This window comes from Drosophila virilis, chromosome 3 (assembly GCF_030788295.1).
Source record: "Drosophila virilis strain 15010-1051.87 chromosome 3, Dvir_AGI_RSII-ME, whole genome shotgun sequence".
Classification (NCBI taxonomy): Eukaryota; Metazoa; Arthropoda; class Insecta; order Diptera; family Drosophilidae; genus Drosophila; species Drosophila virilis.
The window spans coordinates 26,299,962-26,315,006 of record NC_091545.1 but is presented as its reverse complement, the minus strand read 5'-3'; the positions used below and the strand labels follow the sequence as shown (position 1 = coordinate 26,315,006).

At 48.7% G+C, this 15,045-nt stretch overlaps 1 protein-coding gene across 1 annotated transcript; it reads right to left on the bottom strand.

The window, feature by feature from the left end:
* Positions 1-26: 26 nt before the first annotated feature.
* Cubn2 (Cubilin 2) lies at positions 27-14,621 on the bottom strand. Its single transcript, XM_070207873.1, has 17 exons — positions 13,967-14,621; positions 12,605-12,711; positions 12,241-12,545; positions 10,574-12,175; positions 10,285-10,508; positions 9,743-10,229; positions 9,488-9,677; positions 7,889-9,186; positions 6,411-7,286; positions 6,197-6,354; positions 4,310-6,129; positions 1,940-4,254; positions 1,706-1,881; positions 1,511-1,649; positions 657-826; positions 300-591; positions 27-244 (listed from the first exon to the last, which is right to left on the bottom strand). The coding sequence occupies exons 1-17, from the start codon at positions 14,531-14,533 to the stop codon at positions 27-29; spliced, it is 10,944 nt and encodes a 3,647-aa protein (XP_070063974.1). The 5' UTR covers positions 14,534-14,621.
* Between the last annotated feature and the right edge of the window lie 424 nt (positions 14,622-15,045).

Here is a 15,045-nt window from a genome sequence, read left to right as displayed (position 1 = left end):
TGTTTTTGAATGTTTTCTAAACGGAATTATTCGTACATATAGTTGTAATACAGTTGGAAACCGATTCCATCAAAGTTTGGTGATTTCTTGGCGATTATCCTCAATCGATTGTAGTTTACCGAGAATGCTTCCGGCTCAGTTCGGCCACAGAAGGTGTGACGCAATCTCTCGCTGTAGTCGGGCAAGACTTCGTATATCTTAATATTATCCAGTGGGCAATTGGTCTCAGAGCCCATATCAAAGCCTAGGGATTACGATATTAATACAATACGAATCTATTTCAAGTGTTCGAAACTTACTTCTGAAACTGAATTGCAAAGTTTTCCCCGCTGGAACGGATATGCGCCAACTGCATTCCGAGTAATTACGGTTTTCATAAAAAGGATTGGAGATCTGACCCTCTAGGCTGGTTAAGTCACCGCCGCAGCCCACGGGTAATTTGCTGCTCGTGGCGTAATAGAACAGCTGCAAATATGTGACCCCCAAGCCCCAGAGACGTATCGCATTTGTAGTGCTATATTTGGTAACGTAGGAAATATATCGTCCCTCTGTTGCATTATAGATAGACCGGTTTGTTCGCAGGTCCGTCATCTATATTTTTTGTTGGTTAATATTTTTTATATTAATGTTGAACGTTTATATCTAGTAGTACTTACATCAAAGAATGTCCTTTTTGAGTTGTACTCGAAGTTGAGGAACATTATTTCAAATGTTACGTAGTATTCTTCTGGGACGCGTATATAATTAATGCAATCGTTCAGCTCATTCTCATAGTTAGTATAGTATTGGATCATGCGGTTCAGCGCGTTATAAGTACGATTACAATCTATAATATTTAATAAAAAATAGTAATTATTTCGACTAGTAACAATAATATCGATCAATAAAGTCTCAAAATCATATTTGAAAATAAAATAAAAAGGTATTTTCAAAAAGAAAACAGCTAGGAACATTTATCTGCAGAAGGCTTGAGTTTAAAGGAATGCATATATTTGGATTTTCTCTTTTATGACTTTTATGCCCTACTATGCGATTCTTATGCTTTCATATAGCACTTAAACTTTAAATGTGCATTAACATATAAATATTTACTTTCCTATCTCTTTCTCATTTCTTTCTTTCAGTTTTATATAGAGATAAAGTCTGTATTATGCTCGTGAATATTGTGTAAGTCCATAATTGCTTATATACTAACAAGAAACAATTGAGACTATATGAGCTAATAAATGCCGAGTTTTATCAAGATATCTCAACTCAATTTTCGAACGATCGTTCCTATGTTAGCTATATAGTGGTCCGATCCAGCGGGTTCCGACATATGTAATTTGTGCAACAGACTGAGAGACTAGATCGTATAGAAACGGACAGAAGGACATGGCTATATCGACTCGGCTGTTGATACTGAACAAGTATATAACTTTATGGGGTCGGAGATGTCTCCTTCTATGCGTTACACATTTCACGACAAAATTATAATACCCTCTGCAAGGGTATATAAATATTAGCTTACTTGTTTTTTTCTTAAGTGTTATATCAAGCATATACGGCGCTCCTTGTGCAGTGCTGTGGAACGTTAGATCGAACTTGACGTCTTTCGGCATTTCCAGAATGGTATTATTAAATTTCCCGCAATAATACTTGTTGGTTTCCTGAGAAGTAGAATATTTAAAGCTAAATGCATTTAGTCTATTTCTGGCTAACTCACATCTTTTACGCTTAAAAGTAGATAATCGATGCATTTCCCTGTCACCTGTGACACATCCTGGAGCTGTACCGAATGTATGTCAATTTCCATCTCGTCGCCTGCGTTGAAGTGAAAAACACAATGAATGCTGCCCTCATAGCCGCTGGTTACGTTGTTGCTATCCAAGAGTATATGGACTGACTGTAGGTGCAAAAGAGTTGATTAAAAATAGTAACTGGGCAGAGGATCAGCTACTCGCCTCATTGGTGTTCCTTTCGATCTCCGCCTGGCCACAGACCGTGGTCTCCATTTCCAGAATCAGCTCAAAACTTATGCCATTTGGTTGAGCCTCAGATCCGCTCAGCTTAATCAGCAAATCCTCTCTTGAACTGAAGAGCTTCGATCCGTTGCCGACGACAGCATAGTAGGTGCCCATGCTGGCGCTGCCTTCGCCGAAGCCATCGATCACTTCGAGCGAGTTGCAGGTAACGCAACGATTAGTATTTAGCTGCAGCTGCTTCAGCCAGACGGAAAGGCGGTAACCTATCGGCACACTGGCCCGGAAATAGCAGTGCAGATCCTCGCCATTGGTGCCGTTGAGCTGGTAGTGACGAACCAGGCTCATGCGTGTGTTGCCCTCACCCAAGGCCAGGCGCTCATTGCAGTTGGGCGTGAAGTGCACACTGGCCATAAAGCCGCGTCCATGAGGATCAATGTAACCTTCCAACTTGGCCAAAATAGTCGCCTGATTGCTGTCCACCATGTAAGTGAGCTCGGTGAGATTGCCGCACAGTCGGGCGACGCGCTGCTCCTCACTCACCGCATTGCCCCGATAGATGCTAACATGATCGTGCCGACAGAGCGGGGTATTCTCAATTTCAAAGTACTTGAAGCGCACGAAGATCGCATGCTGCGGCGGCGCCAGTACATGCCACTCACAGCTAAGATCGTTCGCATAGCTGCCCTCCGTATTGCCGCGTGGCGGACGCAGTGTAAAGGGTGTCGTGTAGTTGCCGCCACAGCCGACTAGCTGGTACTGCAGTTCAAAAAAGCGGCCCAACGATGCCATGGACACAAAATGCAGGCGCAGTCGTTCATAGCCGCTCACCTCAAAGTCCGGACAACGTTTGCCAATCAGCTGCTCCTGCTGTCCATCCTGCCGATAGGCATCGAAGTAGGCATAGCGACAGGCTACCTCGTTCCACGCTCTGCCTTTGCCCTTGACGCTGACCAGCAACTGATGCTTGGTATCGGTGCTTATCTCAAAGTTGCAGGTCTGGCTCCGCCAGCGTCCCAGTAAGCCGCGAATGCTTGGCAGCGTTTGCACCTCGGTGCTGGCGACCAACTTAGCATCGCAGCTGGGAAAGACGACAAAGGTGAAGCCATCGGCTGTGATGTTGGCATTGGTGCGAAACACAATGCGCATGCGGCTGGCCTGAATGTGCAGCGGCTGTGGCAGCTCCCGACCGCAGTATTTGGCAAGGGGCTGCCATATGCCCAGCTGGTAGCCAAGTACCTGCAGCTGGTCGTTGCTACAGTTGGGCGCCATCTCAATGAAAAATCTGCCCTGAAAGACCAAGCGCAGCGACATGTTATTACTCGCCTGGAACTCCCAGCTAAGCTCCATATTGTTTCTATAGCTGTGCGCATCGATTGCCACCGGCGGTGTTGGCTGCTCCCCAACCCGTACTATGTTGCTCCAGCCGCCAAGGGATTTGGGTCGACTGGCCTGCAGCTGGAACTGACTGTTGCCGGCGCGATACTGTGTGGCATGGTAGAGCACTCTGGCCTGTGACACTTCCAGCAATGTGGTGTTCAGCTGCGTCGTACCGCCGCAAATCCTGGCCAGTTCACCACCGCCAATATTGCGAGATATGATCAGATGCTCACGATCGCAACTATCGCTGAAGCTAACATTGCCACGCAGCTCGTAGCCGTTGGCATTTCGCAGCGTCCACACGCACTCCAGTTGGCCAAAGTGTTCACTCAATTGGGGCAGCTCAATTAAGCTGCCCTCCGCCAGTTGCAGCTGTCCGCCGCAGGCGTAACGGCGATATGTGGCCCGGAAATGCATTGCATCGAGTCCAACCCTTTTGAGCAGCATAACTTTGCCGGCTGTGGTGGCCAGCGAAAAGGTGGCATTGCCAGAGTTTACACTCATGGAAGTCTGAAGCACATCGTCCTTAAGGCGTACACCTGTTATCAGATGCTGCTCCACATTGCGATACTCCTGGACGCTGAAGCTGAGCGTTTCACCAGGATCAGCCACAAAGCGTACTTCGCAGTAAAAGCTGGGCAGACTGATGAGCTCCTGGTCAGACAACATGCCCACCGCCTCACTGCCTATATCCGGCGGACATGGTGAGGCTTCAGTGGAGCTAAAGCGTGCGCGAAGTGTAAACATTTGATTCTTAAGCAGAATGCCAGCCAGCATAAAGTTGTCCGTGGACTCAATGGTGCCGTTGCCATCGTATTCATTTATATTGAATTCAATTATTTTGGACAGAAAGTTGGGATCATTGTAAAAAGCGAACGGCTTCCTTCCTGACCATGCATTGATGCGATGTCGGCTGGGGAACATAATTAAATGTATTATAATATGAGATCGGGAAATTTTCTACCAACCTCATACGATCGGGCTCTTCGGAAGCACGCAAATCCGCCAGATTGAGCAACTCCAGACGCACACGTTGACCCTTGGGCACCGTAATGCGCCATTGACAAAGCCTCAACCTAGTCTGGCTCTGGAGTTTTCTGATTTCGAGTTCACCGGACGCAGCATTCACCACACGATTGCAGGAGCCATCTTGCGCCTTGTACTCCAGCTTGAATCCCCGATAGTTGTGGACGGTCTTCACCGTAACGAGGCGCAGCGCAATCGCATTTGTGCTCAATGTGACGGGATACGGTGTGCTCACATTGCCATAAAGAGTCATGAGGATGCGACGGTCATCTGTCAGATCCAGAAGCTCGATGCGATCAATAGACGCAGTTCCCGGTTCTTCAGCCGCCAAGCCATCGAACGGCAGATGCAGATCACTAAAGTTCAGTTGGATGTGCCTGTTCGATGGCACCTTTATGGTGTACTCGCAGACGGCTGGCTTGGGATAGGCGCCCAGCGATGGATAGTGCTCCGATTTGATGGCGCCGCTGTAGCTGGTAAAGTGGCCGCCACAACTGCTGATCGATACATTCAACCGGAAACCGCCATGCGGCTCATTCAGCTGCGTCTGATAGTGCACCAGGAGCAGATTACCGGAGCTGTATGTCGTGCCCGTACGCCGGCAGGTGTGCAGCAGTCGACGAGCAAGCGTTGTGGAACCATCGTACATCTCCACAAATTCCTTATCGCAGTTGTGCAAGCTCAGGTCAAAGTCATCCACGAAGTTGGCTGCAATGGTCTCGCCCGGTGGCGCTATAACCACCCAGGTGCAGTCCGAGTGGGCATGCGGATAGTAGGGATAGCCGGGCGTGCTGATATTATAGCTGCTCGCCAGCTGGGTAAGACGCACCTCCGCATCGCATTCACTGAACTCACGGTACGTGAGATTCCAACGATTCTGTTCAGGATTCAGAAGGGCTATTAAGTGCGGAAAATGGTATGTGATGTACGCATGCGGTCCGCTAGTACGATAGCTGCGTGTCGCGAAGCCCAACTGGTTACAGAACTTGCCAGCCCCTAATATCGCGGCCGCTGCATCCAGACCATCGTGGATGATGCCATAGTGCGGGCAGCTGGCATTGAGCGCAGCTCCATTATAATCAATTGTGATGTCGATGACCCTACCGGGTCGCACCTCGATGTGCCATTCACAAGTGCTATCATTAAAGTCCATCCGCTTTTGCATGTGTGAATTTAGGATGGTGCCCACGGAGCCGGTCATATTGGAGCCACATTCTGTGCGCACGATGGACCTGAAGCCGGTGCCATTGACTGTTGCATCCGTGACAAACTGCAGCCTCAGGTTCGGAGTGCCGTCCACGCGTCTTAAGGAATGCCCATTATACTCGCTGCTATTGCAGATGCGCAACTGCTCCGGCCAATCCAGCAGATTGCTCGAGCTTTGCACGCTGAGATAATCAGCTTGGCACTCACCTATGGCCTCCAGCCGAACTTCAAACAGATCGACATAGGCGTGTTTCGTTGGATCTGCCAGCGTGAAGGTCCACTCGCAGTTCAAGTTCGGCTTGTAGCCATGCGGATAGCCAGGTGAATTGAGGTTAACAATGGCATTGTTCAAGGTGTATACCTTACTGCACTCTTCGCTCTTTAGCGTCACATTCGATTTTAGCTCTTCGCTGCGCAGGACACGCCACTCTATTCGGAAGGCATCGAAATCCGTGTTCACAGTTTTCAAATAGATCACATTGCTGCTCGAGGTGAACTGCCAGGGAGAGGATTCTATGCTGACGGGCAGCGCAGAATCGTCGAAGCCATCAAACAGCTGCAAGAATGCCAAGTTCTTATCTATAGCTATGTTATAGAAGCTGTCCGTATAAGCTGTCACTTACCAGAAGTCCCGTATTGTACTCCTTGAAATCCAAGGCTAAAACCCGTTCGCGCTCTGTAAAGATGCGCCAGCTATATGGTTGATCATCCCCGCGTACCGCTGCCGTAGAGGGCGATTCGATGGTGCCATTTGTGCCCTCCGTTAGCTCGTTGTCGTGCACTGCAAGCAACTGCTGAATTAGCTGCTGACTAAATTCAATATCTGGCCATACTTACCATAGCTCCAGCGCAACTTGAAGCCATTGGCGCTGCTGCCAAGCTGACTGCGAAACTTGAGCCACAACTTGGTCCGGACTAACAATGGTTCGGCTGGCAACTCCATGCCGCAGTACAGGCCCAGCACGGCGCCCAGGATGCCGGCTCGCACCTCCAGAAAGTCCCCATTGCAGTGCTCCGATTTGGCAATGTCCATTGCCTCAAAGTTTAGCTCGATGGCATTGCCAGCACGCGGCTCAATTAGCCACACGCACTCCACATTCGCCGGATAGCTATCCGGATAGCTTGGCGAGCTGAGTGTGCCGCGCACAGAGGTTATATTGCCACCGCAGGAATTCTCAATGGTGGTATACTGCGCCTCCATCGCGATACCGTTTGATTGGATGCGCACCTTGTTGGTTGGTAACAACAAGTTTGCTGGATGCTCCTGACATAGATTGTAATACTGGACCTCGTCCTCGTCGTTCAAGATGCGCAGACCTGCGGTGCAGTTGCCATCGGCAGCTGTGCACCGGGGACACTCCAGTTGGTTTATGTTCAGACTGATCTTGCTACCCTCCGGCCCAAAGATTGTCCAGTAACAGTTCTCATCCAGTCGCGAGCGTAGATAACCCTCACTGGCTATCCGCCCACCGCCGCAGATCCGTTGATAGTGCAGCTCGAATTTTCCCCAGAAGCCCGACGACACCTTGAAGTGCAAGCGCAATCGGTTCTGTACAATAACAGCACTGGGAGGCTTATCGCCGCAGTATCGCTCAATGAACTGCTCGCTGTTTCTGACCTTCGAGCTGGAAAGCTCCAGCCAGGCGACGCTGCAATTGGACGAGTCCGTCAAGTTGAATGGCTCAAAGTGTAAGAGGAAGCCGTGGGTGTCTGCTGTCTGTAATTGAAGTGTAAGTGAGATCAAGTCAGAGAGTGCCCGACTAGAAGATACCCTTTACGAATGCTGTTCTTCTTTGCCCTGCGACAATGTCGAACCCTTGGTATTTCCAAGGCTCGAGAGAAGTTTTCTCGATCTGTGAACGCTTTAACATAGTTTAACCTAAATGTTGAATGCAGAGGAAGTCCCACCAAAGAGACACAGAGATCATCTGTGTGGTATATGCTAACTATCTTCTCTTATAGTCTCTCAAGCTCAAGGACGGATCAGATCTGGAGTTCCATGTTCCCCGTTCTATAACCATAAACTAAGCCTGCGAGAACAAATTTACGGTGGGCAGCTATGATTCAGACAGACATGGTTTTCGTTACGGTCCCTGGGCGGACAGGGAGCAGTCTCCGCCTGAGAGTATCCTCTCAACAGTGGGCGAATGGGTATCGCCCAATGCAAAATAGTATTGGAGAACATCACCGCTCAAGAAAGCTGGCATACTTTCTTAGACCTTCTATCTCTGATAATTGTTAATAAAACTGAAAAATACTTTTTAATATTTTTAAGAAAGTGTAAGATACTATGAGCACAAATATATGCTTTCTACTTGCCTCTAGAGTCCATACGCACTCCACATCCTTGTCATAGATGTCGTGGCCCTGCTCATAGAAGCCGGGAGATGTGATTGTCCCGCTGCTGAGGCTCATATAACCGCCACAGACGGCTGGCACCATGACATAGCTGGCTTTGATATATTTGCGAGCGCGTTGCGGACTGCTCTGGAAGCGCACTCGCAACTCGTTGGCTGGCGAGATAAGCGTTTGTACGTTCGACTCCACTTGGCAGCTGCGCAGCAATACTTGGGATGAATTTCCGCCGGGCAGAACCGTCAGCACATCCTGGCTGCAGTCGCCCTGCGGCGTCTCGATGTGCAGCTCACGCAGAAGCAAACGTATTTGATAGCCCTCGGGCACAGTAATTAGCCAGTCGCAGTCTAGACCAACGCTGTAGGGTGCATTGGGCGTCTCGAAGGTGCCGCCGGGTCCTTGCAACTCATCGCCGCAGCCCAGGCGCTTGTATTCCGCGCGAAATCCCTGCTCCTGCTCTGAGGCGTCGCTGTTGAAACGGATGAGCAGGCGATTGCCCACGCTGGTAATATCCAGATCCTTGGCGCTGCACAAACGACGCTCGCTGATCAGCTGATCGTCCCGATAGTCGCCTAGCAGCACATAATCGAAAATGCAATTGTCAGAGTCCGTCCGCTCTACCGCCAAGTGGGAGAAGGCCAGTTGGATTCGATTGCTGCTCGCACCGCCGCGAATGTCCCATTCGCAGTTCGTGTTGGTCGGATAGTTGTCCGGAAAATTGGGCGTTTCGATGGCGCCGCGCATCTGCTCCAGCCGCACCCGGCAGTTTGTCGTGTAATCCAGCACAAAATCAATGCCATCGGACGTCTCATTGTCGACATTATAGCGCACCAGCACCCGATTGCTGCTGGCCTCCAGGTTCATCTGTTGACCGGCGCTGCTGCAGTTTAGTCGCAGCTGATTGCTGCGCGTGGTGGGTCCATCGTAAATGGTCAACTGTCCATTGCACACATCGTCCTGGCTCTGCAGCTGCAGCCGCACAGTAGAGCCCTGCGCCACGCTGATCTGCCAGTCGCAGGCCACTGCACCACTATTGCCTGCCACGCTGTGGGGCGAGTGTATGGCGCCCACCGGCGAGCTCAGCTTGCCGCCACAGCCTGTTGCCGCCGTTTCCCAAACGAGATGGAATCCGGCCTCCTCTACTGCATAATCCGATTCAAAATGCACGTATAGCACATTCCCGTAGGAGGGCAGACGAGGCGGTATGCGGTCGCCGCAATAACGTCCAATCAGTGGTGATGTCGGCTGGTCTCCATTTCTGTGTAGGATAATCGAGATTCAAATTAGAATTAATAGAATCAAAGCATAGGAAAATAACATTATCAGATAGTAGAAATTAATACAATATGGTTGACACTCTTCAATTGTATCCTCTACTAATCAAAATCAAGAAAGAACGGCTAACTTCGTAATTTAAATATGATGTAGACATATGCCTTAGCAAATATGCGAAGAGAATTGTGCAGCATTTATAGATCAACGTTTTGATGCAACAATTCGGTGCTTGTTTTTGAATATATCCATAAAGTCGCTTCAGTCTTATGTTCAGGATCGATCACCTTATCTCCAAATAGTCAGCATAGCAGGCATCTGATGAGGCTTCCAATGTAAAGTTCTTAACAATCAGCTCAATGCGACTGCCGAGCGGTGCTCTGATCAACCAAGTGCAATTCTCCGACGAGCCATATTTAAGTGGCCAGTTTGGTGACTTAATATTTCCATATCGAGCTGTATTTGTGGCACCGCACTCTACAAAAAACAAAAGAAATGCTGCATATAAAACAGTTTTGAGTTTAGGATTCGATTCGATTCACCTTGCTTGATCGGCTCATATTTAAAAGTAACCGCGTAGGCAGTGTGTGGAGAGCTTGTAGCAATTATTGTTAGCAGATTTGAATCGGTGTACTCGTCGAATTCGAATAGTGTGTGAGCCTCATTTATATGGTAACTGTGCAATTGTTTTCCCTCTCCGCCCGTGCTGTTATCATATACATTTAGGTTAAATGTACCGAACAAAGTCATGCAACGCATTTGAAGATGTTTTCGGCCGGGCGCTTCAATAATCCACTGGCAGGATTGATGATTAATATAGAAGTCAACTGCACCACTTGGCGTACTCAGAACCCCACCACAATATGCATTTTCAATAAAGGTATATTCCACATGCAAACCACGACCACGTTGCGGATTGCTTGCACTGTGAAAGACCAAGCGTGCTTGATTGTTAGTTGAGATCAGCAATAGATTGGTCAGATTCTTGACGAAACGCTGCTTTTCGCTCTCATTTCGTGTGAGATAAACCTGAGTGCAAATCAATTATTGAATAGTCCAAATATATCAGCCGAAGAACACTTACATCCAGATAGCTTAACTGATCCTCTGCTTGAATGGATAGTTCATCGGATTCTGGAGCAGGCGGCTGTGTTTCGCTTAACGACAAATCGGTGATATTAATGCGTACAACTGTATTTGTAGGTCCCCGTAAATAGTACGTGCAGTTCAGATTCTCGAAATAGGGATTCGGATAATTGGGGCTGGTTATAATACCACCCTCCGCATCGCTGTAAATGCCGGTACAAGCTGCCGAAAGAGAGGTATAGAATCTACCCATTATGTTGCAATCAGACCTATGTGATAAGACCCACCTCTGTTGTAGCGCAGCACAAAGCTTTTGTGCAGCTCGAAGCCTGGCAAGGCATACGCATAGCGCACCAGGACCACATTACTGCTGGAGATCAGCGGTTGTAGTTCACTTTCCTCCGGTTGTCCGCAGTAGCGACCCAGAAGCGGCTGCTCATCGCTGCGTCCGTCAAAGATCTCCAGCTTCTGCAGACTACAGTCCTCGGCGCGCAATAGGTTGATACGCTGAAAGTTAAGCTCGATCCGAGTGCCATTTGGCTGTTCAATGAGATACAAACAGAGCTCGGCATTCATGTGGCCACTAATGAGGCCGCTCGGCTCGGTGAAAGTGCCACCACAGCCCGGATGACCAGTTACCACTTCGTAGTGCAGCTGGAACGAGCTGTCCGTGCGATACTGATCGGTGTGAAAGTGTATGTGCAATAGATTGGACGAACTGTGCAGGGGCGCCGGCTGTGCCGACTGGCAGGCCATATAAAGCTGTCGATCCGCATCCCATACGCTCAGTGAATCGCCGTCGCTGCAGTTTAGCGAAGGGTTGCCTATGCTGTTGCCCAAAGTAATTTCATAGAAGCGCAACAGCCACCGAGTGCCATATGGTGCCGTCAAATGCCATCGGCAGTACAGACCGGGCCGCGCCTTGCCTGGATAGCTAGGCGAGCGCAATATTCCGCTTTCGCCCAGGGCCAAGGTAAGATCTTCGCCGCACACCAGTGGTTGCGATTTCCAAGTCAGATTAAAGCCACGCGCTTGTGTCTCATTGTCTGAGCGGAACCAGAAGAACAGCTGCTCCTGGGTGGACACCACACTGCCATTGCCCAATGGCAATCCACTGCCACAGAAGCGACCAATAAGCCTGGCGGTCAGGGAACTACCATCATGCAGCTGGACAAAGTCAGCGCTGCAATCTGCGCTGGGCTGCAGCTCGAACATGCCAAAGGTTACATTCAAGACCATGCCGCGCCGCGAGCGTATGATGAAGGCGCACCGCTCATTGGGTTGATAGCCACTGTTATCACCGGGTGGAAATTGCAGGGTGCCTGTCTCGTTGCGCAGCACGAGGCCGCAGTAGCTGCGCACATGGGAGCAGCTGCTGCCCGTGTAGCCAACGGGACACATGCACTGGTGTTGATTGCCCGGCAGCAGACGGCAGGTGCCGCCGTTCTGGCAAGGATTCGGATGGCAGGCATCGGCCTCTGCGCACACCGCACCGGTATAGCCCGGCTGGCAGATGCAACTGGTGCCGCGACCGCTAAGCACACACGTGCCATTGTTGAGACAGCGATGATCGTCGCAGGGCTTACGGCTAGAATCCTCGGTGCAGCCATCGGCACCGTAGCCGTGCCCATAAAAGCCTGCTCCGCAACTGCATACAACCGTGCCGGAAATATACTCACACTGCGCACGGAGATCGCAAATGAGCTGGTCGTTGCACAAGTTGGACTTGGCCTCGTTACAGACGCGCCCGTCTCCTGTCCAGCCAGGCGGACAACGGCCGCAGCGAAAGGAGCCCTCCGTATTGATGCAGCTGACCAAGGGGCGCTGGCTGCAGCCGCCATTGTTGCCATCAGCGCATTCGTTAATGTCACGACAGTGCCTACCGTCGCCTGGAAGGAGCAGAAGATCCGCTTTAGTCTTAAACACCCACATCTCAATCATACGCTTGCCCCACCTGTATAGCCTGGAGGACACGCGCCACAGCGATAGCTGCCTGGTAAATTAATGCATTCGTTGTGACAAGGATTAACGTCTGGAGCACATTCATCCACATCGCGGGTACAAGGACTGGAGTTCGCGACGCTCACATTAGTATCCGCCCAGGTCCAGCCCGGATCACAAATGCAGACATAACCGCCAGCATTGTTGGCGGGTAGGCAGGTGCCGTGGCTGCCGCACAGCTCCGCTGATTGATTGGTCAGACATGCGTGTTGACGCAGACGACAGTGCTCGCCAGAGAAGCCATTGCGACAAAAGCAGCTGCAAAATGAGGAACTGGCACTTAGGTGGGGCGCTATTGACTATGGTGCTCCACTTACCGATAGCTGCCCGGCGTATTGATGCACTGGGCATCGTTCTTGCAGACGGACAAATCGGTGCCGGCAAAGTCGGTGCATTCGTTTACATCGTCCTCGCATGTCGATCCCTGGTATTAATAGGAGGTATGAAGCATCATTGACAAGGAACAAATATATATGGATATCAATCATGTATAACCTACGATAAGGCTATGGCTCTGTCAATAAATATAGTTTATACATAATTTCGAACTCGAATTGCGATCTCTATTCATAACAGATTTTAACGATGAATTAGAAGACAAGCATTTTTGTGTTTAATTGAATACACCTAATATATATAGATATGCTGATTCATGATTGTGCAGGATTTTTTACTTCTTGAAATCAACTTTCCTTAATACTTTAATCAGGCTCGTTCAAATGTACATACATTAGTACATTTAAAATTGTTTTTAACTTTTAAGATTGACGATTGATCTTTGACATTTTCCAATTAGAGCTACGAGTATGAAAATTCTGTTTAAATAACATTTTGTCAGTCTGATAAATAACATTTTCAAGTTTTAACATATTCGAAGCTGCATGGCGACCTGTGCAGAGAATGTAAATGTACCTTTGCATTAATGTTTATGGGAAACGGATCATTAACATAAGTCGCAACATAAATAGCAAGCAGTACAAAAATGACTGTCCAATGCAGCTGGGTTTCAGTTTCAGTTATGCACGGCTTCTGGCATGTTACACACATGTGTATGTACATACATATTTAGCCAATAGTATAAAAGGCTTCAGTTGAAGCTGCAAGGCAGCTCGCCGGCGGATACATACATATGTAAAAATATAAAAAGCGGATACCGTATGTTAAGGGAGAAGCCAACAGTATAAAAAGGTATGCCCATTGAGCTAACAGCATAAGAAGGAATGCATATTGCAGATCAATGTGAGCTCGCAAAAAGAAGAGCCTGAAGATCAGTGTCCCATTGGCAGCTGGATTTTAGTTGAAGCGGCAAACTGGACCTGCGCAGATGGCGTTATAGTATAAAAATGTTAATAGCCGATCAATGTTACCGTATATATATGTATAAGCATGTTGATATGTTAATGTTAGTTTGGTGGAAGATTAATTTGCAGTATAAGTAGGGGTGTCCATTGCAGTTTTCTTTCAGTTGAAGCTGCACGATGGCGTAGTGCAGATGTGTGTGTATGTGTATGTGTTTGGCTGTCTTTTTACCTCGCGCCTCTCACTATCTCTTTTCTCAGACTAATTTGGTTTATTTCGTATTTCACTCGTATCCAGCTACATTTTTAACAGAGCTTATCAACTACGCCCCTTTTTCCTAGTCTCGTGTAGAGACGAAGACGCCCACCCATTGTACTCACTTGCCAGCCGGCGGCACAGACACAGTAGAAGGCGTTATACGCATCATAGCAGGTGCCGCCATTCTTGCAAGGAGTCGACAGACACTCATCCTTGGCGAGGTTAGTTTCGAGAGATGTCAGGGTGTTCGCAATGACCTGAACACGCTGCAGGTCCCGGCGCAGCACACGCTGCGTAGGTCCGTAGCGACGAGTTCCATTCTGCATATTACTTAACCATCTGGCCAAACGCAGCAGATCCCGTTGCACGCTGCGAAACTGTTCCTTTAGCGCATCGAGGGACAAAGGTTCCCGTCGAGTAGCTGCTGACTGCGCCGCCGCTGCACGCTGACGTCCCTGCAGCAAAGATACGACATCCACGTCGTTTAGGAGCAGTGTGGCTGCCTCGCCCATGAGGCGGAATGTTATGTTCTGGTCTGTAGCCGCTTCGAACAGCAAGGTACCATCTTCGCTGCCATGCAGCTGTGGCTGGAGACGAGCTCCAGCTGCCTTTATCCGTGGCAGGTGTAGGCAGAGCGCCAAAAGACACAGATAGAGCGAAGTCACAAGGTTGGCTTTATCAATATGCATTTTCACACATTTTCAAATTATAACTTGAATTTGTAATTCTTTTTCGTCACGTTTTGGGCTATGTTTAGGCGTGGACAATGGCACAAGAACTGAAGCCAGCGGCGCTTCTTTCCTACATTTTATATGCAGTTGGCGGGGGCGTATACAACGATTACTCATTACATTTTATAATTTGTATACCCAATATCCATTGGAAATGTGAATAGTATAATGATTCTCTGCAAAGGCAAGCAACTCCGGCCCCATTGGAGTATGCACGAACAGAGTCTACAGCCGAGTCCGTGAACGTGTGTCTGATCTTAAATGAATTTTTCAAATAAATTGATTGTTTTGGGCGGCAGCTCAACGGCGATTACAGGACATCTGCTAGTCGGTCACTCTCGACTAAAATACTTTTACTCGCTTCTTATCAAACTGTATTTACACGAAACATGTGGCGTATATTGGAAATATTTATGTACAAATGATTTATGCTGATTAAATCATATTTTCTATCACTCGAATAAAATAGC